The sequence below is a fragment of the Nelumbo lutea genome, chromosome 1 (genome assembly GCF_056320005.1).
Source record: "Nelumbo lutea isolate HS-2025 chromosome 1, American lotus-T2T, whole genome shotgun sequence".
NCBI classification, from domain to species: Eukaryota; Viridiplantae; Streptophyta; class Magnoliopsida; order Proteales; family Nelumbonaceae; genus Nelumbo; species Nelumbo lutea.
Window position 1 is genome coordinate 71113280 of NC_142684.1, and position 26398 is coordinate 71139677.

At 38.3% G+C, this 26398-nt stretch overlaps 1 protein-coding gene and 1 non-coding gene across 2 annotated transcripts; one reads left to right on the forward strand and one right to left on the reverse strand.

Moving 5' to 3' along the window:
• The first annotated feature begins 16505 nt into the window (after window positions 1-16505).
• On the forward strand, window positions 16506-23800 carry LOC148875225 (inositol diphosphatase DSP1-like). Its single transcript, XM_088964307.1, has 5 exons — window positions 16506-17187; window positions 17319-17400; window positions 22934-22991; window positions 23079-23122; window positions 23225-23800. Exons 1-5 carry the CDS (start codon window positions 16976-16978, stop codon window positions 23336-23338), a joined length of 510 nt encoding a protein of 169 aa, XP_088820433.1. The 5' UTR covers window positions 16506-16975; the 3' UTR covers window positions 23339-23800.
• Window positions 23801-24506: 706 nt separating this feature from the next.
• LOC148875226 (small nucleolar RNA snoR111) lies at window positions 24507-24630 on the reverse strand. The gene has a single exon (XR_016106333.1). It is a non-coding gene; the product is annotated as a small nucleolar RNA snoR111 (small nucleolar RNA).
• Between the last annotated feature and the right edge of the window lie 1768 nt (window positions 24631-26398).

The window sequence follows — 26398 nt, forward strand, 5'->3', positions numbered from 1 at the left end:
CTCGGGCAACTTTTGCAACTTGCTTATTCATATAAGTGAAAATGCACTGGGCTTGAGTGGGAACAAAATGAGAACCAAAAGAAAGAGAGCTACAACCTATAGGCCACATGATTTTGCTTCCAGTGCTTCGTATTTGGCTTAGATCTATTTGGGAATAACTTTATTTTATTTATAACTGATTTTTATGGAGATCACATCTGTGTCTCACAAATGTCCCACATACACATCTTAGCGTGCATTGAAGATATCTCCTGAGGTTGTCGGTGAGGGATGTTTTCAATACACAGTTGATCAAATCCAACAAAAATCAGGGAGGAACCCGACCACCCGATCAGCTATCTGATCGACCAATTCCACCAACAAAGATACCTGATTATATTTGATTGATATAACCAAGTCATAACTTTTGACATGATGGGAGCATGTTCTCTTAACGAGCAACTTGAGAAATTTGGTCCCAATCAGAGGATCGCACATCCTAAGTCTATTTTTTGTACAATGAAGGGGGGAAGGGGGTAGAATTCTCTAGGAAAGAGTAAGTCACTTGATGAATTCCATGGAATTTAGTTAGAGCATTTTCAACCATCTGTTCAAATGCAAACTTGGTACACTTTCTTGGTAGCAAAGAAAATGACTGAAAAGAAAAGAAAAAGGGAAAAAAAGAAAAGACTTTTTGAGGTACAGTGGGGCCAAATTTACTTCCTCCTCTTTACTACCTTTTAAGTTCTAGTAGAGAAAAAAGTGCTCAAGAATAAAATTTACCTTGCTATTTTGTTTAGCTTGTGTTTCTCTCTAGTAGTTTTACTTTGTTATTTTGATGTTTTAAGTAATACAATGGAAATTTTTTTTCTCAAAGAAGACAAATAATTAAGGGGGTGTTCTACAACATGAATGTTTTTGTTTTCATTTGTTTTTGAAATTGCCACATTAGTAAATAAACCAAACATGTTCTTGAGCATTGTTTATGCTTTTAAAGGCAAAAACAAGTCGTTTTATTTAAAAAAATATTGTATATATTTTTGGAACCATCAAAATAATGGTTTTTTAAACAAAAACAAAATTTTGTAGTAAAGAAATATTAGATAACCAGATGAAAGCATGTTTTTTAAAACCAAAAATTCAAGAATATGTTTTTGGTTTCAGCTTTGGAAAAAAAAAAAAAAAAAAGAACACATAGACAACCACCATGCTTTTTGTGTTTTTTGTTTTGAGAAACAGTCTATTCTTAAACCACATGGTTTTGATTTATTTTGCAACAACAAAAACAATTCGCATTGTTGAACGGCCCCTTAGATTTGGAAATCTTATGCAATGTGCAGTCATGGATATGAATGCATATATATTGATTAGGGAACTACAACAAAAAATGTATTGTTTTTACTGACACATTCAATTGATTTTGCTTTAGAAAATTAAACCATTAACATAGGTGAACACCCCTTAAAAGTCTCATTATCTTAATGTTGCACTTCAAAAGAAAATAAAGCCATTTATTCTGAACTTTCTCATTCAAGACAATTGAACAATATTGGGTCCACCCAACATGGATCTCCTGCAAGAAAAGAAATTCTTCACGTTCTAGAAGCATGGACATCAGACCATACATTGAGAATATCTACCTAAACCTCTCTCTCTCTCTCTCTCTCTCTCTTTCTACGCTCTCTATGCTCTATGCTTTTCTAGTTCTTTGCTTGCCAAACCTGTAGCTCAAGGGTTGGCAAGTATCTTTTCTTTTGCTTTGATTTTACAGTAAGAGATCCCTCTCAGTTTCACTAGTCTCTTACTAATTTAATCAAAGGGGTGTTCAAGATCTGTCCTGAGATTCTCTTTCCTTCAACTGACAAATCGATGAATGCTCATGAAGTTTTGCAAAAAGTGAGAAACTTCTGGAGTAATAATAGTGGCTTAGCGACGAAGTTCTATGGCTTGTGTTCAAGAAAGAAAGTGATCTAAAAGCTTTCTTGCAACATGAACCATGGTTAGTGAAGGGTTATCTGATTCTATTCAAGCAATGGTTTCCAAGAGCAGATACTATATCCTTAGAGTTCTCTGAGTTATGGATAATGGTGAAGGGCGATTTGGCCCGACCTACTAACAAGGGGACACGTGGACGCGGCCTAACTAGTAAGATGACAGCTCAGCCCGACATGCCAAGTCCGCAATAGATTGAGCTCGGATAATCAAACCACCTCGAGATGAGTTCACCTCGGTGTAAGGTCGGATCAGGACCACTTCGATCCCAAGGTACTTCGGCGTTTGCCCCAAGACAGATCTAAAGGGCAGAAGCTCGGGTAATATTAACAGACCACTACGTGGCAACCTCGAAGATCTCACCATCATATTCCGGGCCTCGCGGGATCACGCCACATAACAGCTAGTGTTATCTCCCCCGTTCGATTCGGGCAAACTCGATAAAGCCCCATCAATTATCCCCATTATCGCGGAACCACTTCGCGAAACCCGCGAGGACTCCATTATATAAAAGCTCCACTCCTCGGGGGTGCAAGGCATGTATGATTTTCTGCTCTCAAGCTCTCTACTTTCAAGCAACTTCAGCTCACTATTAGCCTACTGACTTAAGCATCGGAGCGACCTTGCCGGGTTAGCATCCCGGGGTTCTCTGATATCCTTGCAGGTTCAGTCCGCCGTCCATCTGGAAGCCAGGTCACCTCCAGTTGGGAGCAGCCAGATCGCGTTAAATCAATTGGTGCCGTCTATGGGAAGCGCTACTAAAATCCTCTTTCCACCAAAAATCTCAAACTCAAAATCAATGGCATCCTCCAACAACACCGGACAGAACGGAGAAATGAATATCTCCGGGGGGCACCTCAGATCCCGACTATGTGCATCGGTCAGTTCACCATACCGCTCTCCGCGGGTGGGATCCTGACACTGACTGTGCCACAAGCAATTGTGCCAGTGAATGCCCACTTCCTCCTGTAGTGGGCACAAATTTTGCTAAACCATCTGTGGTTCCCCCTGGAGTCGGACAACATCAGCTCAACGACCTGGTACACTACATACGGGCTATTCAAGCCCAAATGCAATAGGTCCAGCAATTTCAGCATTACCAACAGCAAGTCCTGCACCACATCTACCAGCAGCAGTTCCAACCGCTGCAGCAGAATCAACAGTCGGTTCCACCTCGGCATCCAACAGCACAACAAAACAAGTCTCGCCCTCCTCGCCGGGGAGAGACTTCCCAGATTCAGCATCCTCTCGGGAGCCAAGTCTCGTCTCACGGCAGGAGGGAAAGGCAAGTCACTCCTCCCACCTCGCAGCAAGTGAACAGGTCGGGAGACACCTAACCCGCTAGAGCTACTTCACCTCGGCCCTCGCAACAGGAAGGTTCACTTGCAGGGAACCGATTCGGGGTTTTGGCCACAAACTCCAAATGAGGCCCCTTTGTCCACAGCAGCTAGCGTCAACAGTCCGAACCACTCCATGCCAGGACATTGCCCGACAACACAGAGGTCAATAGCACCAATGCAGAGCCAGTTAGGAAGCAGCAAAGGCGGCGTCCTAAGGCATGTCGAGCAGTAGCTCTAAGCCAGATCGTTGGACCCAGTTAGCCCAAGTATCCTAAAGATAAAAGGGAGGCAAGCTCGGAATCCACAAAGACTGCTCCCCTCCTCTCCATGTCATCTCCTTTACCCTCCGAGCTCGTGGCGACCCCGATGCCGAAGGACTTCAAAGTACCTCCGCTGGATAAGTATGATGGGTCGTTCGACCCAAATGATCATATAGACTCTTTCCAGTCCCAGATGCACTTAGCTGGGGCGGATGAATCTTGCATGTGTGTTTCCTTTTCTACGACCTTCAAAGGAGTAGCTCACACATGGTATAGGAACCTCGCGCCCGGGACGATCAAAGTTGGGCACAATTCGTGCAGATGTTCACCTCGCACTTCATCACCAGCAAGAAGTGTCCGAGGTCACAAGAAAGCCTCCTCAACATAGTCTAGAGGGAAGGGAAGTCGATTCGAAGCTACATCAAACGCTTCAACGTTTGCAGATCCCTGACCTGGACCCCGCTGTAAGACTCACAGCAGCAAAGAAGGGTATTACCCACAGGGAATTCAAGTGGCATGTAGTGGCAAAAAAGCCCAAAGACATCATTGAATTCCTCAAGCTCACCGATCAGTTCATCAGGACCGAAGAGGAGATGAACCAGAAGACTAACGCCCTGACGGAGAAGAGAAAAAGGGAAGATGACAACCAGAACAACGGTGGCAACGAAAGAAGAAAAAGCAAGTCCCCAACCAGGGGAGGAAACAAGACAGATCAGCATTCTCGAACTCCTCCGATTGAAAGGATGAGCAACACGCCCCTCAACGCGAAGTGAGGAGAAATCCTAATGTCGATCAAGGACGCCTCTTATGTGAAGTAGCCACCTCGGTTGAGGGGAGATCCCGCCACTAGGAACATAAATGTTTATTGTCATTTTCATAAAGATCACGGTCATAGCATCGAGAATTGTAGAAATCTCCGCAACGAGATAGAATAACTCATCCACCGTGGGTACTTAAAAAATTTTGTACAAAAAGAAAAAACAAAAACCAGACAGATCGGTAGGGGGAGCAAAAGAAAAATGCTCCTGAGTCCAACAGCAAACAGAGTGAGCAGTCGTAGAGACAGTTGACAGAAGAGAGACCGATTCGCGGAGTAATCAATATGATTACTGGCGGGTCCATCGTCACAGGCTGCACCTCAGCAATGGGGAAGCCTTGGTTCGCAAACTGGAACGTGAGGAGCAGAATCCACCGAAGCGACCTAGGCTCGAAGATCCAATATTCTTTACAAAGGATGATGCGCGCGGGGTTTAGTATCCCCATGATGATTCCTTGGTCATAAAGATGAGGATTAATGACTTCGAAGTGAAGTGCGTCCTAGTCGATTCGGGAAGTTCAGCTAACATACTATTCAATGACGCCTTCGACAAGCTCCAACTCCAAGAAGGCAATCTTAAGCCGACAGATGCACCCTTGGTGGTCTTCAGTGGAGAAGAGGTCAGACCGCTAGGTCGAGTCTCAGTACCCATAGAGGTCGGCACATGGCCCAACATCGCGAGGTTCGAGCATACATCCTGTTGTTCGCAACTCCCTCCCCGTACAACGTCATAATAGGTCAGCCAATTACCTACGCACTTTGTGTAGTTGTTTCGACCTACTACTTGGTTATGAAGTTCCCTACGGACTACAGAGTAGGGGTAGTGCGAGACGACCAGCTCGAGTCCCGCAAGTGCTATGTCGCCGCTCTCAAGGGAAGGCCAAGCTAGTGGTTGATATCGAGCTCAGGCGACCTGTGGAGTATCCCGAGGAGCAAGCAATGCCAACTGAAGAGACGGTCCACATCCCGGTCTCAAAGGAAAACACGAACTCACCAAAAGAAGGACGACCTCAGAATACAAAGAGGGAGCGAGCTGAAAGACTCCGACGTGACCTTGGGAGAGCTCAATCACTGAATTTTTTGCAAAAAAGAGGGGTCCCTCGGCCCCTATTTATAGTTCACTGCGAGGCGATTAACGACTGAGATTTGCTCGATCCAACGACTCTCATGAAAACCGGTTGCACGATGCCTGAGGATGAAATCGATTGACCGCGTTTTTGGCATCCGCGGAGTCCATAAACAGCATGACGTCCGGTTGATCCTCTCGACATACCGCCTAAACGTCGTGCCAAATCCACCTAGACTCGTCATGAACTCCCCGCACCGGGTCGGGACCCTCGGCTCGGGGAGTGGGGGGTAATTGATGAAGGGCGATTTGGCCCGACCTAGTAACAGGGGGACACGTGGACGCAACCTAACTAGTAAGATGACAGCTTAGCCCGACATGCCAAGTTCGCAATAGATCGAACTCGGATCAAACCACCTCAGGATGAATTCACCTCGGTGTAAGGTCAGATCAGGACCACTTCGATCCCAAGGCACTTTGGCATTTGCCCTAGGCTGGATCTAAAGAGTGGAAGCTCAGGTAATATTAACAAACCACTACATAGAAACCTCGAAGATCTCGCCATCATATTCTAGGCCTCGCAGGATCACGCCGCATAACAGCTAGCGTTATCTCCCCCGTCCGATTCGGGCAGACTCAATAAAGCCTCATCAATTATCCCCATTATAAAGTAAGATTAAACATAAATCTACCTCTAGCTAAAGGAAACTTTGATGAAGAAGAAGAGGGTGAGAGAAAATGGTACCCTTTCCAGTATGAAAAATTATCGATCTTCTGCATAAGGTGTGGTGTCATTGGTCATGAAGAAACAAAGTGTCAATTAATCTCAAATGAACAAGTGCTAGATGATCTTGTTGGAAAGTTGGGGAGACAAATGGTGAATGATGAGATAGGGGTGGGCTCCTATGGATCAAATTTACAAGCACCCTAGGATAGAGAAGAACAAAAGTTTATAAATAGCAGGGATTGGACAAGAGGCTTTGAGGAGGGTAGAATGTTGGAGTTTAGAGGCTAGAGGAACACAACCAACACCAGACTGTAGAAGTTGTAAGGATGATCAGAGAGACCACTGGGAAGGCAGACAGCAGGTGAAAGCCTGGTTTTTGAGAAGGAAGGTAGTGGGGTCATGTCAAGAGAGCCAGCTGGCAATTCAAGTGGTGATAGATAGATCTGCTTTCACATTGAGGTGGGCAGAGATGCAAACAACTGGTTTTCTCAAAGGGAAACAGATCTAACCAAATTAAATGAAAATCTCGAGGGATAGAGTGATTTAATTAGAAAATCAAAAGGGGAAAGATATTCTGGTCACAAAATCATTATAGTTGTATTGAAACAAGGGGTTTTGAAAATAGAAAGCAAACTTCAAGTCTAGTCATCAAAGAAATTCAGGAGGATGGTGTAGAGAACTGGAGGAAAGTTGTGGGACCGGCTAAATAGGAAAAGCTGGATTTGGTTTCAAATATGGGGGTGGACCCATTTACCCATGAAAGCCAGAATGTTGAAATAAGCCCATTTTTAGACATTGACGGATTGTTGTGTAATAAGGCTGATACATATAAGGACTTTTGCCAAACTGTAAGTAAGGATGGGAAAGGAAGCGGAATGGATGCAGGCAAGGATGGAATGGACTAGGAGCAAGTGAATGAGGAATCGCTATAGGAAGAGGTATGTTTTTGTCTTAGCCTGGTTAATTTTCGACTTAAGATTTTGCTTCCCAAAAATAGTAGTTATTGTAAAAACTTAATTGTGTCTGTGCTTAGTTACTATGAAAAGACAAAATTATGGAAAGCAAGAAAAAAAAGGAAGAAATAAGTTAAAATTAAGAAAATAGCAGATAAAATATGGAAAAGTGATGAAGCCTAAGACTAATCTGGGAAGAGAGGTTTTAAAAAAAGGGCACAATAAGGAGAGGGTTGGAAACAAAGATAAAAAACTTTTTGGAGAAAGCTTGGTTTGGTGTTCGGGTGCCTCAGGGAATGAATAAAAGATCATGGAAGGGAGGTCAAAACCAAGAAAAAATACAATAGTTAAAATTTGCAAAGAATTTGATGTATTTTTTGTACTACTAATGTTATTCCTTACTCAAATAAGTGGGTTAGGGGTTCTATCCCAAAACATAACCCAAGTGCCAAAGGAGGATCATGGGGTGGTATTGTCGAGGACTGGAATCCTCCTTGAAAATTCGTGCCCTAAAAGAGATCCAAATAAAGGAGAAACCTAACTTAAATTTTTTTTTATGGAAACAAAATCAAGTCTATTAAATTGCTAGAAAAATTAACCTTTCTAAAAAGATGGGAGTGTTGGGGTGTAGAATTTTTGGGGTTGAGTGGAGGCTTAGCCTTATTTCGAACTATTGACATAAATCTAAAAGTTCTTTATGCGGACTATAACTTCATTCATGTCAGAATTCTAAATGATGACATTGGCAACTAGGTTTTCTCCTTCATCTATGTAGAATCAAAAAGAGAAAATAGAACTTTTTTATCAAAATGGAAATGCCTGGCTGATTTGACCCTAGAACTTTGGCTTTGCATGGGGGATTTAAGTCTTACTTTTCAGAGCAGTGAAAAAGGAGGTAGAGTGAAAAGTTTGAGTTACTTTCAAAGAAACATAAAGTTTCTACAACAATGTGAGTTAACTGAGCTGGGGAGTATAAGACCTAGATTTACTTGGTCTAATAGAAGAGAAGGTCCACACTTAATAAGGGTTAAGTTGTATAAAAGGCTCTACAATATTGGGTGGCGAGAACTATTTAGAGAGGCTTTGTATGGAATATTGTGTCTTTAGGTTTTGATCACTACCCAATTATTGTAGAAACTGAAAGGAAAAAACTTGGAAGAGAAGATATTTTAGGTTTGAAGAGATGTGGACTTCACCTCATCAATGTGAAGCTCTGGTAAAAGAGGGTTGGAGAGCATTATGGTTCTGAGCATTTAAATTATGCCAAAAAGGAAAGGAAATCAGGAAAACTTTTCAAAAATGGAACAGAGAAGTCTTTGGCAATATTCAAAGGAAGATTCAAGAGCTAAAGTTAAAAATTGAACTTGAACAAAAGAAACATGTCTCTCATATTCAGACATATGTTTTAAAAAATTTGGAGGAATTAGAGGATTATATGAAAAGGGAATAAATCATGTGGCATCAAAAGGCCAAAGTGAACTAGTTACCCTATGGGCATAGGAACACAAAGAATTTTCATGCTCTAACTATGAAAAGAAGGGCAAGAAACATAATTCAGACTATTAAAAATGAAGAAGGAGACTAGTGTGACAATGAGGAGATTGAGAACATTTTGAACCAACACTTTACAAAAATTTTTCAAGTCCTCAAACCCTGAACGCATAGAAGACTATATTAGTGGACTTGAAAGCAAAATTGAAAAAGAGGATAGAATTCATCTAGAAAGGGAAGTCACCCCGAAAGAGATAAAGGAAGTTCTTTTCCAAATGATCCTGAGGAAAGCCCCAAAGCCCAGATGGTTTGCCAAAATTTTTCTTTCAAAAGTACTGGGGATTAGTTGGAGAGGATGTAGTTAAGGCAGTCACCAGATTTTTTAATGAGGGTTTTTTGCTAAAAGAATTAAATAATACTCTTATAGCCCTAATCCCTATAGTAAAAAGCCCAGAGTCTCCCATACACTTTAGACCTATAAGTATGTGCAATATCATTTACAAAATAATATAAAAAATAATGGTGAATAGGTCAATGCCTATACTAAACAATATAGTAGGAGTAAACGAGAGTGCCTTTACCCCTAGGAGGCAGATCTAGGACAACATTCTCATTGCTCATGAAGTGGTATATTTCATGAACAAGTCACAAGGGAAGAAGAACTAAATGGCAATCAAACTTGATATGAGTAAAGCATATGACAGAGTAGAATGGCCCCTAAGGGGGTTTTGAAAAAAACGGGATTTGGGGAAAAGTGGATTTCTTGGGTGATGGAATATGTGACAACGATGACTTATAGGATCCTTGTGAATGGAACTCTGGGGGCTATAATAAAACCAGAAAGAGGATTAAGACAAGGTGATCCACTATCACCTTATTTATTCATTTTTGTCTCTAAAGCTTTATGAACAAAACTAAACAATCTAGTTTTTGAAAAGCAAATTAGTGGAATTAATCTCAACCGAAACTGTCCTACCATCTCACATCTCTTTTTTACAGACGACAGTTACCTATTCATTAAAGTTGATCTTAAAGAAGGGGATACCACCTTGGAGGCTATCCATGATTATGAGAGGACTTTTGGGAAAAAGGTAAAGTTAGAAAAATCTGAGGTTTATTTTAGTGAAAAAAATGCATCCTAAGCTCCAAAATATGATGGCAAAAGCTTTGGGAATGAAAAAAGTTTATCACCCCTCCATACACTTAGGCCTACCCACTAAATTTGGAAGATCAAAAAGAGACTTAATTTTATTCTGGAAAGAGTTTGGAAAAAAAAAAAAAACTCAAGAGTTGGGAGAGTTTGCTTCTTTCCTCGACAGAAAAAGAAGTCCTTTTGAAGTCAGTCATAACAGCAATCCCCTCTTATACAATGTCTTGTTTCCTCCTTCTAATGTCAATTTACGAGAATTAAAAAAAAATTCTTATGGAATACAAAAATGTCAAAAGATAAAATCCATTGGTTGAATTTGAACAAAATAAGTAGAAAGAAGTTAAATGGAGGTTTGGGCTTTTAGGGACCCTCACAACTTTAATCTGGCCCTTCTGGAAAAACAAGCCTGATGGCAATACACTGAGGAAAATTGTTTGTGGACTAAGATTATAAGAGCCAAATACTTGAAAAACAAGGGTTTTTTTTATCCCAACCTTCCAAGGAAGGGATCATGGGGTTGGAAGTCTTCTAGCAAATAAAGATATTCTTCAACAAGGAAGTTGTTGATTAGTTAATTTTGGTGAAAAAGTTAAAGTTTGGGGAGACCCTTGGATCCCCTCGACTCCAAGTAGTAAGATCCAGGGACCTATACCTCAAAATCAATCTAATATACTAGTTAAAGATCTGATGATGGAAGAAAGGAAGGGGTGGGATGAACAAAAAATCCAAAGCATGTTTATTGATTTTTTTCCCAAACAATCCTAAATATTCCCCTAGCATAAAGGAATTGGGAAGACAAACTCATATGGAAGCTTACAGAGAATGGAAAGGTCTCGGTAAGATCAACATACTAGGTAGTTGTGAGCTTCAAAGAGATAGAAATAGCAAAGAACGAAAATTTTGGCCTAGACCTAGGTGGGTTGGAAAAGCATCATTGGAGCTTAATTTGGAATCTAAGTGTTGATCTCAGAATTAAGTTTTTCATATGGAAGTGTTGTTGGGGAGCCATTGTGGTAAAAGAAAATCTAACAAAAGGAAAAGTGTCAGAATCAAGCATTTGCCATATTTGCCAATCTGAAAGTGAATCTGTCATCCATGCTCTCTTTCTTTGCCATCACGCAAAAGCAATATGGCTTCCAAGTCCTCTAAATTTAAGAAGCTCAATCTTCAGTTCCTTTAGAAATTTCATATCTTGGTTCATTTACTGGGTATTAGAAAGCAACAGATGGGAGAGAGAGGAAAGATGAATTTTTATCTCTATCAACTTGTCTCATTTGGCTGATTTGGAAGAATAGAAACAAATTTGTTTTTAATTCTGAAAGTCCTAATCCCTTTTGGACTGTCAATGTGGCATGCAAGAAGATGAGGGAGAGTTAGACTTTCCCACAAGGCTAGCGGCTTTCTTCTCCAACAACTGATCAAAGAAGGTTAAAAACTTTTTGATTTCCCCTAAACTTTGGTGTTCTCAAAGTTAATATAGATGGGAGTTTTTCGGAAGAAGGCCCGACTAGTTTTGGGGTTGTAGTAAGAGATCACTCAGGTAAGCTGATAGTGGTTCATTTTGGTCTAGCTTCAGTGTTATCTCCACTTCAAGTGGAGGCCTATGCTGTTTTGAAAGGATTGGAGCTTTTGTATCAATTGCAAAAGTCAAAAGCAATACTAGAAAGTGACTATGCCAACCTAGTTAAAGCTATTCATTTAAATGAGAATGGTCGGGCCAAAGATGCCTTCTTTTTATGCAAGGATATTCTAGCAGCTTCTAAAGGGATTGATGTTGCTTTTAACTTTGTAAATAGAACATGTAATGAGCTAGGCCACAAACTGGCAAAGAAAGGTCTCGTTGAATCTTGTGTTTTTATTCAAAACTGCCCTCTTTGGGCCTAGGAGTTGGCTGCCCAAGATTTATCTAGATTGGGGACTTCTTTGTAACTTGTTTGTTTTCCTTTAGTTTATTGAATCTTGCATTTTTACCAAAAAAAAAAAAAAGAATATCTACCTATGAATTTAATGCACATGTACAAGGAATATTTGTAGTGTACCATTAGATCCCCGTGTGGTAGAGTTTTTGCTTGTAGGAGATCCAGGCTTGTATTATGATTGGTATAGTGTTGTGATCAAAATTGTATAGGATTTTTTTTTGTCAAAATTATAGAGGATTTGCACTTGTTTTGTTCTAACCCTACATGCCAAAAGTTGTTGGGTTCATATTTGCCACATCAGTATAGGATAGTTAGGGGAATGTTTGAGGCTCACTTTGGGCACAAAATCAATTTGCAACAAGGAAATTTGCTTGATCATTCAGCTTTGTTTGTTAAATAAGCCAATTAGCCTGATAACTGGATCCTATATATACAGAACTGATGTGTTGCATCATGATTGACAAAGCTTCTTACCAAAATTGCAAGCGATTTTAACTCTAGACTAGAAGCATACTTTGCTCTATATCTATACAAAAGAAATGTCTTATTCGTATTTGGATTTAACTCATTTAAAATGGAGGAAATGTTCCTTTCAACAATGGTGGACTTGTCACAGTTATTCAAGACAATCTTGAACTTGTCATGACAACATAAACAACATGGGTTTGTTATCAACCATCAAAAGGAGTAGTTCCTCCTTTCTAAAGGAGTGAAAGTTAGTTCTATTTGCCTACACTTAGAGGAATGTAACTTGAATAGTTCCCCCATCCTACATGAGCTTGGCCTTGGCCTAATTCAATGTTTATTTCATGTCGACGTTTATATGTTTGGACTTGAGATTGGGCCTGGGCGCAAACCATTGGGTTTTGCTTTACTTGGATGTGGATTTGGCTGAGGCATTAGACAATGCAAGCCTGAACTGAGCCTTGCTGACCTAACACAAACCAATCCAACCTTATGATATCATTACTAGGAAGAAAAATATGCAAGATAGATGGTGTTTTTAGAGGTGTGACTTACTAAAAGCAATTATAATATTATATACACTATGCCATTGTTGTAATTCCACCGGGACTTGTCATCCAAGGGTCAACAATGTGTCATGCGGCGGGTGATGAGACAACAAATATGACGCAAGCAAGTCGAGTTAACAACACATTAATGAAGTTGGGAATCATGACTGATACACGAATCAGGCAAGGGGACTAAGGAACCAATAGCCACATGACCACAAGTCAATTGTGCAATAAGATCTCAAGAAGTGATGAACTAGGCAAGGTTTGGTAGGATGGAAGGACTTGCAGTCATGCCATGTCAGACTGCATTTAATGCTCAACACAGGTTAGGTGACACACATTTATGTCCAGCGAGACTGCACTAGGGCGAAGTCCACTAATAGATAGACCAAGCTGACAAGGCACCTCAAGGTAAGTATTTCGGGGAAGATATCAAGTACACGTAGGATCCTAGGGTGGACTAAGTGCAATGAGAACACTCACCAAGCCCTTCCTTAGATATGTACAAAAGGACGAATGACAAATAGTGAGGGGTAGTCATTATAAATACCCCCTTTTGGAGTCAATGAGGCAAGGACGATGGTAGTTGCGAGACATTAAGAAAGTAATTGGAATGACCCATCAAGCCCTAGTTTGCAAGGTCCCTCTCGGGGAGCTTGAGCCGAGCCTGGCCTTACACTTTGAGATGTTGCACAATTCAAACACGTTGTAGACGGACCAAGTTGGATCGCCCCATCTGACCTGACCAGCCCTCTTACATCCTACCACATGACACAAGTCATGATCTGATCATCCACCAACATACACAAGTGAATGACTAATAACACCAGATAAATGTTAGAGACTTTAGGCTTCGATAGCCCAAATCGGCCCTACTTTGTTATTTGACTTGGGTTGAGCTTGGATTTTCTAGGCTAGACTTAAACCTCAAGGCTGGGGCTTAGGTTGGGCTCAAACTGGAGATACAACAATTGGACTTAAGCCCAATTAGGAGTGTAAACGGGTCGATTTCGAATCGAATATTTGAATATTTAATTGAATTCGAATTCAAATAGAAAATTTGATATTCGACGGATATTGAAAATTAATATTTGAATTCAAATTCGATCAATTAATTATTTTAGGTAATTAATAAATATTTTATTTATATAATTATATAAAACATTTAAATATTTTATATATTATATATATAAATTTAATAATCGATCAAATTTAAATATTTATTAAATATAATAAAATCATATCAAAATTTGAATCCAATTAACTATTGAATATGGATAAAATATTCAAATTTCATTCGGTTATACTAAAAAAGCGTAAAGAGGCTATTTTTTTTATAATCGTTGAAGTGGGCCTAATCCCAACGTTAATTGGCTTTTTGGATTTTGGAGGTCAGAGAATTGTTTTTGTTGTTTTTGATACTGTGGCTGCAACTTGTAAGTTGAAGTTAAAACCGTTTATTAGATTTCAACCAATCAATAGATAGATTAACTAAATAAGTTTCTCTGCTTCAAAAGTAACAATTATGGAGTAAAGCAGTTTCATTCATCACCGAAGACGATATCCTGTATCCAGACATCTTTCAATATGATCAACAGCCGCACATCCCAAACATGTTTCGTACATTTACTTTTGGGACAACAATCATTATTGAGATGAGCGGCTGTAGTTCATGTTCAAAGGTGTGTATAGGATAACAGATCTGAACTTGTTTCACAGAGGAGACCGGATCACCTACCAATAAAATACATTCCAACCCTTTACCAATATCATCTCACACTGCATATATCATACAAATTCCACTTTTAGGGTGGATTCTAATCTCAAATTCAGATGTATGGTGTTAGATAATATTGGTAAAGGGTTGAAATATATTTTATTAGCAGAATATCCCAATTCTCCACAAAGAGCAACCTACCAGGCAAAATCATTCCTCCCGGAGATCCAGCTTATTAGTTACTTCACATGGTTTTTGCTTTGCAAAGATCCTATTGTTGAGATATCGGCCCCACCACCTTTAAGTCTTTTTAGTTTTTCACATTTCTTTATCCAATAAACTATTCCTACATTAGTGTATTTTAAAATTGGGATCTATTCTTTATAGAACACACCTCACACCGATTTCATAACTACATCCCACTTTGTATGGGGAACATTTTGCACGAATAATAAAAACAAATATGAAAGATGTGAAGCGCGCTGTGTGAAGAGCAGATCCGAATTCTGCACTTTCGGCCCTGGGGCCAGGGGGTTGGGCGGGCCGTGGGGTGGGGCCTGGAGGGAACTACGTACGCACTACGCAACGAATCAAGCCGAAATGACCCTACCCGCATATTCTATCGAATAATTCTAATAAAAAGAAATACAATGAATCGATGAATAGAAAAAGAGTAGGGTAAATTATAAAGATCGCCTCTAATATAGGGCCAGTGATAATTATCCTTAAACTTTTATTTGTGACAAAGACCTCTTCAACTTTCACTTCTTTACAAATATCCCCAAGATGTTTGGTTTCAATGGGGTGGCCATCTCAACATTTTCTCTCTATTGTTTTTGTTCTTTTGTATACATCAAAAATGTAAAAAGTGGACATTGGGTTACGTACATGTTAATTATTTATAAAATTTATTTTTTGAAACTTTCACAAACGGCTAGACATTTATTCACTGCTACGCTGAAGTATCACCTAGTTGTCATAAACAATTGCAATTATTATATTTCTTGATTTTACCACCAAATAAAGTACAAACATTTATTTAGTAAACACAAACAGAACCAAACACATACTAGAGCTTCAGCCATTAAATTTGAAATGATTCTTATTTAGCTATTTAGATTTTTTGAATCCCCAACCTACTATTTTCTTATTTATTTAAACCATTTATGATCTTATTAGTTTTCTAGATATAATATTGAGGTTTCTTGATTGCTCTAATAGATCCTTGTAGATTTCTGATTGGATTCAATATTCAATTGAAATGATGAATGTTTCTTTTAACAGGTATAAATTTAAGGTTTCATTTGTTATTTATTTATTTATTAGAGAAAAGAGTGAATAATTTTTATATTTTAAGATAAAGATAAATATTGCCATGCAATGAAATAATAATTTAAAGAAACTTATTTTTCTTATATTAGCAAAATGGTTCTTATTATTTTAGCTGGTTTCATTTGGAGAAATAAAAGTATTTTTCGGTCAATTAGGGTTTAAAAGAAAAGAATGATGAAAAAAGTATAAGGCAAATTTAGATAAATATTTTGGCAATTTAATATATTTTATTATTTGACTTAAATGGAAGGGGATATTTGTCACAAAGTGAAAGTTAGGAGGTCTTTGTAGCAAATGAAAAAATAGGGGGTAATTATCACTAACCCCATAGTAGAGGGGGTCGTTACTGAAAGCTTAGCTGCTTAGGGGTAATCGTTACTGAATACCACACGTTGAAGGGGGCATTGTAATTTACCCAAAAATATTTTAAAATATTAAAAAAGGGGTAAATTGGCACCACACTGCATCGGCTCACCTTTCTTTGTTTCTTTCTTTCTCATTCTCGGTGAGGCCGCAGTCACACTCCTTCGTTTGTGGTCCACGTCCACCCACTTGATCATCATCCAATATCTGAGATTAATCTTTCATATTACTAATTACGTCGATCATCACCTTTAACGGTCTTGATTCAAGTCCAAAATTTTCCACTCGTGGTAACGGGCGCTCTGAAGGCCCGAAATGAACCCGTGACGTGTCCCCCCTTATCTTTTCACAAAATAGCTTCCTACGAGGCTACGACTGCTGCTATCTTCTACTTTTCTGCCCAGTGCCCATGTCTCTCTCTCCCTTTTTCCTGCGACCCGCGTCTCCGTCAAAAGGCTTTGCCACCCACCGCGCATGTTAACCATGAGCGCCGGCTGATTATAACTGCAAATTGTAACCAGTTCTCTATGCGTTCGGCTTTGGCTTCTGTCAGGGCCCGTTCGAGCTGCCGCTTGCAACCTTTGCATTAGGAATATCTCTGATGAAATAAATCACGAGTACGGAGATATTCCCAACGTAAGGCTTTAAACGTTGCTGGCACGGCCATTGCCCTGACCAGACCTGACCGAAGCCGGGACTCGTTCTCTATACCTTTTATTTAAAGTTTTTAAGCTAAGACAAAGAGCGAAGAAGATCCCTTGGGATTCTATGGTATCGTTAGAGCTCTGCATCATTCCTCTTTCTCTATCTTTTTGGCGCCAAAGTTATTAAAAAGCAGAAGATAAGAAAAGACATGGGCGGGGCGATTGAGGAGGATGAACGGGAATTGACGCTGGAGATTAAGATGCGATTTCCAATCAGCGAAGGAGACGTTGACAGAGAAGGGGAAGAGATTTTCGTCCCTCCTCTCAACTTTGCCATGGTCGACAGTGGCGTCTTCCGTTCTGGATTCCCAGACACAGCGAACTTTTCCTTCTTACAGACCCTCGGTCTTCGTTCAATCATGTTAGTCAAATATAATTGCCTCCTATCTTTCTCTCTCGCACTTTCAGTTGTCTTCCTCTGTAATTTCGATTTTTGTTGTGCTTCATGAAATGTTTCATTGATTAGGGTTTTGATTTCGTCAATTTGTGTAGATATCTTTGCCCGGAACCTAACACCGAGTTTCTTAAGTCGAACGGGATTCGTCTTTTCCAGTTTGGGATTGAAGGATGTAAGGTACGGTTACTTATGTTGTTATCCAATCGTTGTTTTGAAGTTAGTTTGTTAGTTTATACGGCTTGCATGTTTGATGGACTTGAGACTGGACATACACTCTAGATGAAGATAGTGGTCATGCCATCCACACTACGGCTGTCCAACTGAGCACGGAATGCGGAAATACTAGAACAGTGAGGGAACTCTAAGTATGAGTTCAACTGATCCAACTGTAATAGTGATTGACATTGATCAACATATCTAATATTTACCGATTTGAGCTCGTAATACTCTAATGCCATTTAACGTTTTCTGCAATTCTGTCTATTCTTCCTTATCAACACGAGAGTGCGGTGTGATTTTTTTCTTCCCTATGCTTCTAACATGCAAGTTCTTTAATTCTCCAGATCCGTTTCTGTTTTTATTTTGATCAATAGATCTTTTTCTTCCCTATGGGAAGATTAGGACACTTTCGTACACTTCTTTTCTCCAGAACAAGAATTACGAGACCGGATCTTTTGCCCCTCTTGAGGAAATAAGGGTCTGTTAGTGTCATGTCTATTTCATATACCAGTTGTCATTCATTATGGCATCGATTAGTTTCCAAAGGATCCTAAATTTCAAAAGCCACTCAACTTATCAAAGTCAAACCATTCCTTGTGAATCTGAATCATTAATCAAACCCACCAACCTGCATGGTTGTGGCAACTCTTCTTTTAGTGGGAAGTAACAGTTTCAAACCTGCTAGATTGGTCTTTTGCTTCCTCCTTAGGGGTTGAGTCCAAGTTCTTTCTGCTGGCCTCAAGTGAGGCCAACCATGTGTAAAATAGGATATAGAGGGGGCATGTACGCGTGTAAAATAGGCCAACCATGTGTAACAGTTTCAAAAGCATGTCTGCTGATTGCTGACATGTACACATTGAAAGAAGTACATTTCATGCACCATATCTCCAGTTCTCTACTACTGTCATATAATTTTTGTTATTGGAAATAATTTTTAATTTAATTTTATTTTTTATTGGTCGTTAACTTTTAATTTCTAGAAATACTCAAATTCTTACTGGCCCAGAATGTGACTTGGCAGTGTTTTTTGTATTTCATTTCTTTATATATACTGATTCATATATGGTCCTATTACATATTACATATCATCATTAAGTACATAAGTTGAGATGGAGCGAATAGCCAAGGCTAAGTTGATTTTTAAACATTTAAGGCTTGGAAGAAAAATGTGTGCAAATACTGCACTACATACATTTCCCCCCTATGGATGTCCTGAGTATATCCATACTGTTTGCATAAGGTTCATAAAGATGTAGCAGAATCATGAGCCTAGTGCCAAGTATTGAGAGAGAGAGAGAAGCTATTGGACTTCTTTTTTTGAAGTGATATTTGAAAATTTCCATTCCATGGAACAGACATTGTAGTTCATTTAAGGTGCCATGTAGAACTGATGAAAGGTCCTTTCTACTTGTACGGATATAAGGAAGGTATTCGTCTCGTTTTTAGATTTGCTAGGAAGATACCGATTTAATTAAAGATTCCAATGGAAGAATTGCCTTGGGAGACTTTCTGCTTGGAAGATATGATATTGCAATCAACAAAAAGTTGGTGGTCATCAAGTATTCAAGTTCTGTATTTATGTTGTCACTTGAGAATTTTCCTTCAACAGAAAATCTTGTCATTTTATTGAGGACCGAAGTTCATTTTATTAAGTCCCCAAGTATGTCCTGTCCAGAGCCAGGGCCTTGTCTCTACCATGGAGCCTGAGACCAATGAAATTCTGTCTCCCGATATACTTTAAATCTCTAATAGATACTTTTACGTTTTAGCCTTTGTATGTTACTAAAGTATATTAGGAGGATCGATGCTTGTTTTTCTTCCTGGTGGCAAGTTTGGACTTTGGAAACATTTGAAGTGAAGTGAATTGTTCTTTATCATGAGTAAATGTAGTTCTTATTTTTTTCTGTAGTACTGTAAATTTGGAACGACATGCAGTGTTGCATGGAAACATAGGTATCAGAATCTGGTATGTGTCCGGGAGCCTGACTCAACAAGATAAAGAAAAGGGATTCAATTACACATTTATAGAAAAATGTAAGCTATTAAAGCAGCCGCATGTTATTTTGAATTCTAACATATATAATCTATAAAAAAAGGTCTAAAAGTTTATCTCCATTTGCTAATAGCATTTTATAGGAAAACGACATTCATTGTGTAAATCAGATCTTTATTCATGTAAAAAATGCAAGATAGAAAGGAAAATGTTATTTAGAAGTGGCCCTCAAGAACCCATTGAATGTAGGTGTTCAACCTGTGTCTGACATGGATATCCCATCCATTTTGGAGAGTCCATACAACACTGATGACATGACATTTTTATGCAAGTTGTTATTTAGAGTCTGACAGTGCAAATTTAAACTCAGGGTCTTAAAGAACGAGTGTCTCAGACAAATATAGATTATAGAGTTGTACTCTGCATTTTTCCTATTATCATGGATAATTGCAACTTCTGTTGCTATTGCATTTAATAGTTCTTAAATTCATTTTGTTGGGTAGATGACCCCATATAGTTGGCACAAGACTTGGATGATGATGATGAAATTCATTTTTGGGATTTCCCTGGAATAGATGCTAATGTTAGAGTCAGACTTAGAAAATCCATGGGCCATGGCTGGAAAGACTTCATAACAACATTGGTTTTTTACTAAGGTGACATAACTACATTCTGTCTCTTTGATCACCTTTTATTTATTTATTTATTTTTCAAATTGAGCCCAGTGGTTCTAATGACTTGCTAATGGTTACTTTATGAATTGTTTGTCCATTACATGAAAATAAAAGAAAAGAATTAGAGTGTATGATTAAATTGAGTAGGCAATATTGGCACTTCAAGAAAATAAGCATTCAGGCTTATCAAAAAGGGAAAAAAAAACATGCATACCCTGGCTATGTGTGCTGTGAATCAGTTTGTTGAGTTTTTAGGCTAACGGCAACTCCTTTTCAGAAGTTTTATTGACTCTGCTGTTTATGTTTCATTAATTTCTTTGGAACTTGCATCATGAGATATTTAATAAATGAAAAGTCATTGGCTATTTCAAGTTGAGCAATATCATCTTGTAGATGAACCATAACATGAATTATATGTGGTTTATGAAGGAACAAAGTGGTGGCCGCCTTCTATGCTTTCTCAAATTGATCTTGTCTTCCTTTCATTATCAATAAAATATAAAAGTGTTGAACTTTTTTTATGAAAAAGGGCTTATAAAATAAAAAAAAAAATACTACTCTGTTGGATGAAACCATTATTTAGTAAACATAACATGATTGGATTCTCACTTCTACTGATCAACTTAAAAGTGTATACAAGACCATCATTGATTCTTAAACTAAATAAATTCCTAGATTCCTCCCTGAAATTTTAGGATCAGCACAACTTTAGCTCCCTCCTGCTCTTCGATGCAACTTGGAAGCTGAGGTAGGTGTAACCTCAAACATCCAGGTAGCTGTGCCCAGAGATAGGAAGAGCAAAGAAGAAAGAGATGAGAGATGAGAGATGGAGAAGAATGAAAAGGGAAGGTTACAGGGTAGTCTAACCACCTTGTTCATTCATGGGATTGAATTTGACCACTATCTGAGAAAAATCCCTCCTTGCAAGAAAGGAAACAGGTTGTAGGCTCAAAATGTGTCATTCCATTAACTTGAAAATGAAGTTTATCGTTCTTATTGGGGAAAATCCTAAGAAGTTGAAAACATAAAGCAATTAGGGATAAGATATAGGATGTGTTGAAATCCATCCCCCCCCCCCCACCCAAAAAAAAGGAATCTAAGGTAGGTTTTGTGCTTGATTTCATGGATTGGCCTGTAGGAAATGGTTTATAGGTATTGAAAATGAGCATTGTCATGGACCTTAATTCACGAGCTTCATATATTTGGAGTGTTATGGTCCTAAATGTCAAAGTGCTTGCCATGTTAAGGCTTTTGGTGTATTGATCAAGCGCATAACAGATGGTATCAAAACCTACTACCACGTCTGAAGTTCAAGCTGCTAGAGGGTTGCCTCGGAGAAGGACTACCTAGAGCAAAGTGAAAGCTGTCATGGAAAGGGCCACCTGCCACTGGTGAGAGTTGCCCAAAGTGAAGGCCATTGAGACGTCAACCATGGAAGCATGGTGGTATGTTACGGTTCTAAATGTTAAGGTGCTTGGCTTGATGTGTTCCAACAGGAAGGCTTTTAGCGTATTGGTCAAACACATAAAATGGGGCCTGCCAATAGGGAACTTTGTATTTATATGAGTCCATGATTATAGGCGGGGTTCAATCTGACCGTGTGGCCTTGTCATTGGGTAAAACTATTGGATTACAAGGCATAAAGTATCATCAAACAAATGAGAGCGCTTGATGCCGGATTCCATGTTATTGTTTGTGTTTCTTGAATGTCTTAAGTTATGTAGGATTGTGATCTGGGATGAGTTTTCATACTAAATTTGGTCAGTAATCATATAATGTTCAACTTTTTGTCATTATAAATCATTTGCAAATATGTTTGCACATTGAATAATAGAAAAATATTTTGATTCTTTTTTCATCACCACTGTAGCATAATATTTAAAAAATAGCTACTCTTATTGGATTGTATTTTTTTCTAAATGTAAAGAAGTTGCTACTTTGATTTTTTGGATGGTAGACATGACAGTGATGTATAATTGCTTATTTAATCTATGTAGTCATAAATTTTGTCGTTTTATCCTTTTTCCTCGATTTTTGCTTGTTATTCAGTCTCTGTGGGAAACTTGGTCTCTTAAACAAAGCATCTTGACAACTGTGCTTGTACCTTGAAAACAAATTGAGCCTACTTCTTGAATAACTTTCCGTTATTATCTGGTCTGTCAGTTTTTTTTTCTAGCCGAAATGGCACTTTTACAAAAATATGAATGTTATAGAGTTCGCCGGTTGTGCATATTACCAGTGAATACTGATTAATGGTGGGTTGTGTTTGGTTATGGGATGTATACCATGCCATCTTGTTCTCTGATTATATTATTTTCGTTGTTTTTGCATTATGCTCTTCTCTGCACATGCTATTCTCTGAAGCTCTTTTTAGCTCCAATGGAGCCCCTCTCCCCCTTGTTGCTTCTGTTGTTGTCAACATGTGCTGATATGATATGAAAGATGTAATTTTGGTGTTTCTCCATTTACAACCAGTGAGGAATGTAGCAGGTTTTTTGTAGTACAAAGTGGAGTGTAGCAGGTTAAATAGATAGCAGGAACCCTCATTTAGTGGGAGTTACTCGTGAAACTATATTTGAGAGGTAGAAAATACTTGGTGGGTCCTTTTGAGATCTGTGTCCATCAGCTGATCTGGAAAATATAAAGGTTTGACTTTTATTTTGTACTTGTTGAACTATACATTTGTAAAAGCAACATGTATTGATGGGAAAAAATTGATTGTGTAATTCGCCTTCATATATGAACTGATTTCTGAGTTGCTTCATTTAAGAAGAGAAAGCAAAATATTTTCCCAGATATTGATTACTGAGGTTGTGCAATGTAGGAACCTTGGGTTAACATTCCAGAGGATATGATTCGTGAAGCACTAAAAGTCGTCCTTGGTACCAAAAATATTTAAATCATAGGTTGGTTATTATGACCAACAGAGGTTGGTTTCCTAGTTGCTTACCAGTCTGTCTGCCATGCAGATACAAGGAACCGCCCGCTTTTAAATCATTGCAAAAGAGGGAAGGTAACATGAATTCACAGTAATCTGAACATTGTGTTTCTCTGACCGTTGATTTTGGAATCTCCTGAATGCCTCTTAAATCGTCTTTTTGTTCTGTTCGTCCAGCACCGGACTGGTTGCCTCGTGGGATGCTTAAGGAAATTGCAGAGGTGGTGTTTATCTTCAATCTTTGATGAGTACCAACGTTTTGCTGCGGCAAAAGCTAGAGTTTCAGATTAGAGGTTCATGGAGTTAATTGATGTTTCCAGCTCGAAAAACCTGCCAACTAAGTTTTCATACTCGAAGAGGTGACAAACTCGTTATCAAAGGGAATTTGACGAGCTCCATGACGTTGATGTACTTAGCAAAAATAAGCAGCAGAGTAAGTTTTTAACTCGGTCGGTAACAAGGGATATGCAGTGTGTGGCGGTGGCCACCGCCAACCGGCAAGCCATTCTTTCCTTTTTCCAAGGTTAGATTAGATATCGCATTTGCTGCAACTTATATGGACATAAAGACCACTGTTAGAATATCAGTCATCGTTGGTTTATCAGCGGTCAAGTTAATCATGTTTAATCCACATGATTACCTATTTGTTCGTGCTTTTATCATGTTGAGAGCTGGGATTTCTGAAAAGGCTCATAGTTATGTAAATTGAATCCGATAAGCTCAAGGCAAGCATGCAGATCAGACCTTTAATCATGTTCACCGGCTTGCGTTGTTTCAAATCCGCTAGCCATTTACCGAATGTACAAGTGAGAAGCGCTTCGATGTATCAAGGTATGGTCCCTATAAGCTAGATAGAATATTGGGGAAATAGAAACAATTCGTCGGGACCAGGCATACCAGGATAAGATCAAGAAAATGTACCAAGATTGTAGAACATATTAGAGTCAGAAATCCTAACTATCAAAGAGAGGATTGATGGCTGTTACAGTTTCTCAGAAAATTAACAGATTCCGAGACATGTTTAGAGGGAGATTAGTAACTTCAAAGATGTTAAAGATAGTCTTGGTATTTTTTATTGGTGAAATAGTTCCTCGTATCGTGAACCAAGGAGTGTAACAACTTTGGGAGAGACGGCGAATACGATACTGGTTTAGCAGAACCAAAAGTAAAAGAGAAGGGAAGGACACCTTCATTCTACAGAGAATATCTCGAATCCTGCCGATGATTAAAATAAACTCATGGATGAGAATGTTAGAGCGCATCAGTCATACGAGGGTAATCTCTTCACATTGGATGTGCATTTCCAAATCTGTTCAAAGTGAAGATTGAATAAAAGACAAACATCATCTGCACTCTTCCCCTAACGTCGCATACCAGACATTAGATAAAGAAAAACCATAAAATAAGTGAAGGGAAAAATGGCAGAAATAATAAGGAAAACAAGGAGATAAAGAGGAAAATGTCGACGAGCAACAATCGAATCGCCAATCTATAAAACGGCGACTGAAACGATATCTCGCCTGGTTATTGTTCCTCCGCTTTCGTTCAACGAGAGACAACCGTGGAACGCCTCTCATTCTCTATACCAAGCAGAGCGACGACATCAAAACAAAGAAAAAGAAACGAAAAACAACAACTAGAAATTAGAGGGGGCCGGGGGGGGTTTGAAGGAGGGAGAGGGGAGGAAGACGGCGAGAGGCGAAAGAGCAAGAGCAAACCCTAGACTCATGCTAGAAAGCAAAAGCAGAGTGGAAGACTGGCAGAGGTCCTTAAGATAGACTTCATTTTATAGATGGCTGCCCTTCTCTCATTACCAATGTACCCCTGTTAGCTCAAACGTAAATTACAAAAAAAATCCCGTGGGCCGTGTACTGTAGGTGTGCAAATGATGATCATAATCTCATCATATTTTGTCGGATTTTGATATTTGGGTCAAGTTTTCGAATTCTGATATTTGCGGTCAGGTTTTCCAATCCGATCATATTGGATCATCGGATCCAATTAAAAAACGGATAGGATAATTTTTTTTGGTAGAAGAAAGTTTCCATTAAAGCAAACTAAGAGAGAAGGACCAACAAGAAACAACGAGGAAAAGCAAAAATTAGGAGAAAGAAAATCGAAAAACTTAAAAACAAGACTAAGGTGGTATTTAATAAATTTAAAATCTGAAATTTAAAAAGTTAAAAAGATATTAAAAGTGTTTCAAATTTGAAAAGAGGCATAGAATTTTTTTTACTTTTTAGAAGTTCTTAATAGATAATGTTGTTTGTGTTGGATCAATTTTGATTGCTTTGTTTTACCCCTGGCATAGGCTATTTTGTAATTTTGAATGCAATTATTACTATTTCATATAAAATAATTTATCAAATTCAAAATATTATAGGAATCATACAAAAAAATTAATAAAATAAATAATAAATAATAATAATAACCAAAAACAATTAATAAATAATAAATAACACAATTCAATTAATAAAAATAATTAATCACTAACAAAAAATATTAAAATGATTAAAATTTAATAAAAATAAAAATAACCAATAAATTTTAATAAAAATAATAATTAATTATTCTGTTTAAAATTCTTCTGGATCATTCCCATTATCTTTTTCTTGATTTGAAATTTCAAATAGCAAAAGAAAAGTTATATTTATATAAACATTACTTACGAAACAAGGAATGCTAAATTTATACATTTCAAATAGCAAAAGAAAAGTTATATTTGAAATTTCAAATAGCAAATGAACTCTTTCCGATAGTTGTTGAATCCTTAGTAGTCTACTTGCGAAGAGAAATTAATAGAGCAACAGACATACTACTAGAAATGCTATAGAGGGAAACCAAGATGCAAGTTACAAACCTACTACAAGAAATGTTATCATGGGCAGACCAACTATCAAAAACACAAATACATGAGATCTCAAATACATAAAAAAAAAAAAAAAAAAAAACTAACAAATTCAACATTTCAAACACAAAAATAAGAGAACATAGCTACAACCCAAACAAAAATGGAAGAAAAGAAAAAGGTACCTATTAACTAAACTTGATCATATCAAGATTGGTTTCCTATTATTGAGATTTGAAGGCAAATATCGAAAATAAACAGAATTAGAAGTTCTGGGCACAAACGAATATATGGGCAAATGGCAAAATGATGTACTTTGAATGTTCTAGAGAATGCCATTAGAGAGATTGCGAATATAAACAGAAAAACGAACAACTAATGGTAAATTATTGCACAAGCAAGAAACAACGAGAATGGAGAGAATTTGAAGCATAAACTTGTGGAAGAGAACATGAAGAAATTGAAGTCTGCAAATAGAAACCATACCTATGAAATAGCTTGAT

Coding starts and splice junctions, on each gene's coding strand:
- LOC148875225 (XM_088964307.1), top strand. CDS start 16,976: ATGGGCGGGGCGATTGAGGAGGATGAACGGGAATTGACGCTGGAGATT. Junction 17,401..22,933: donor TTGGGATTGAAGGATGTAAG/GTACGGTTACTT, acceptor TGTGCAATGTAG/GAACCTTGGGTTAACATTCC. Junction 23,123..23,224: donor ATCATTGCAAAAGAGGGAAG/GTAACATGAATT, acceptor CTGTTCGTCCAG/CACCGGACTGGTTGCCTCGT.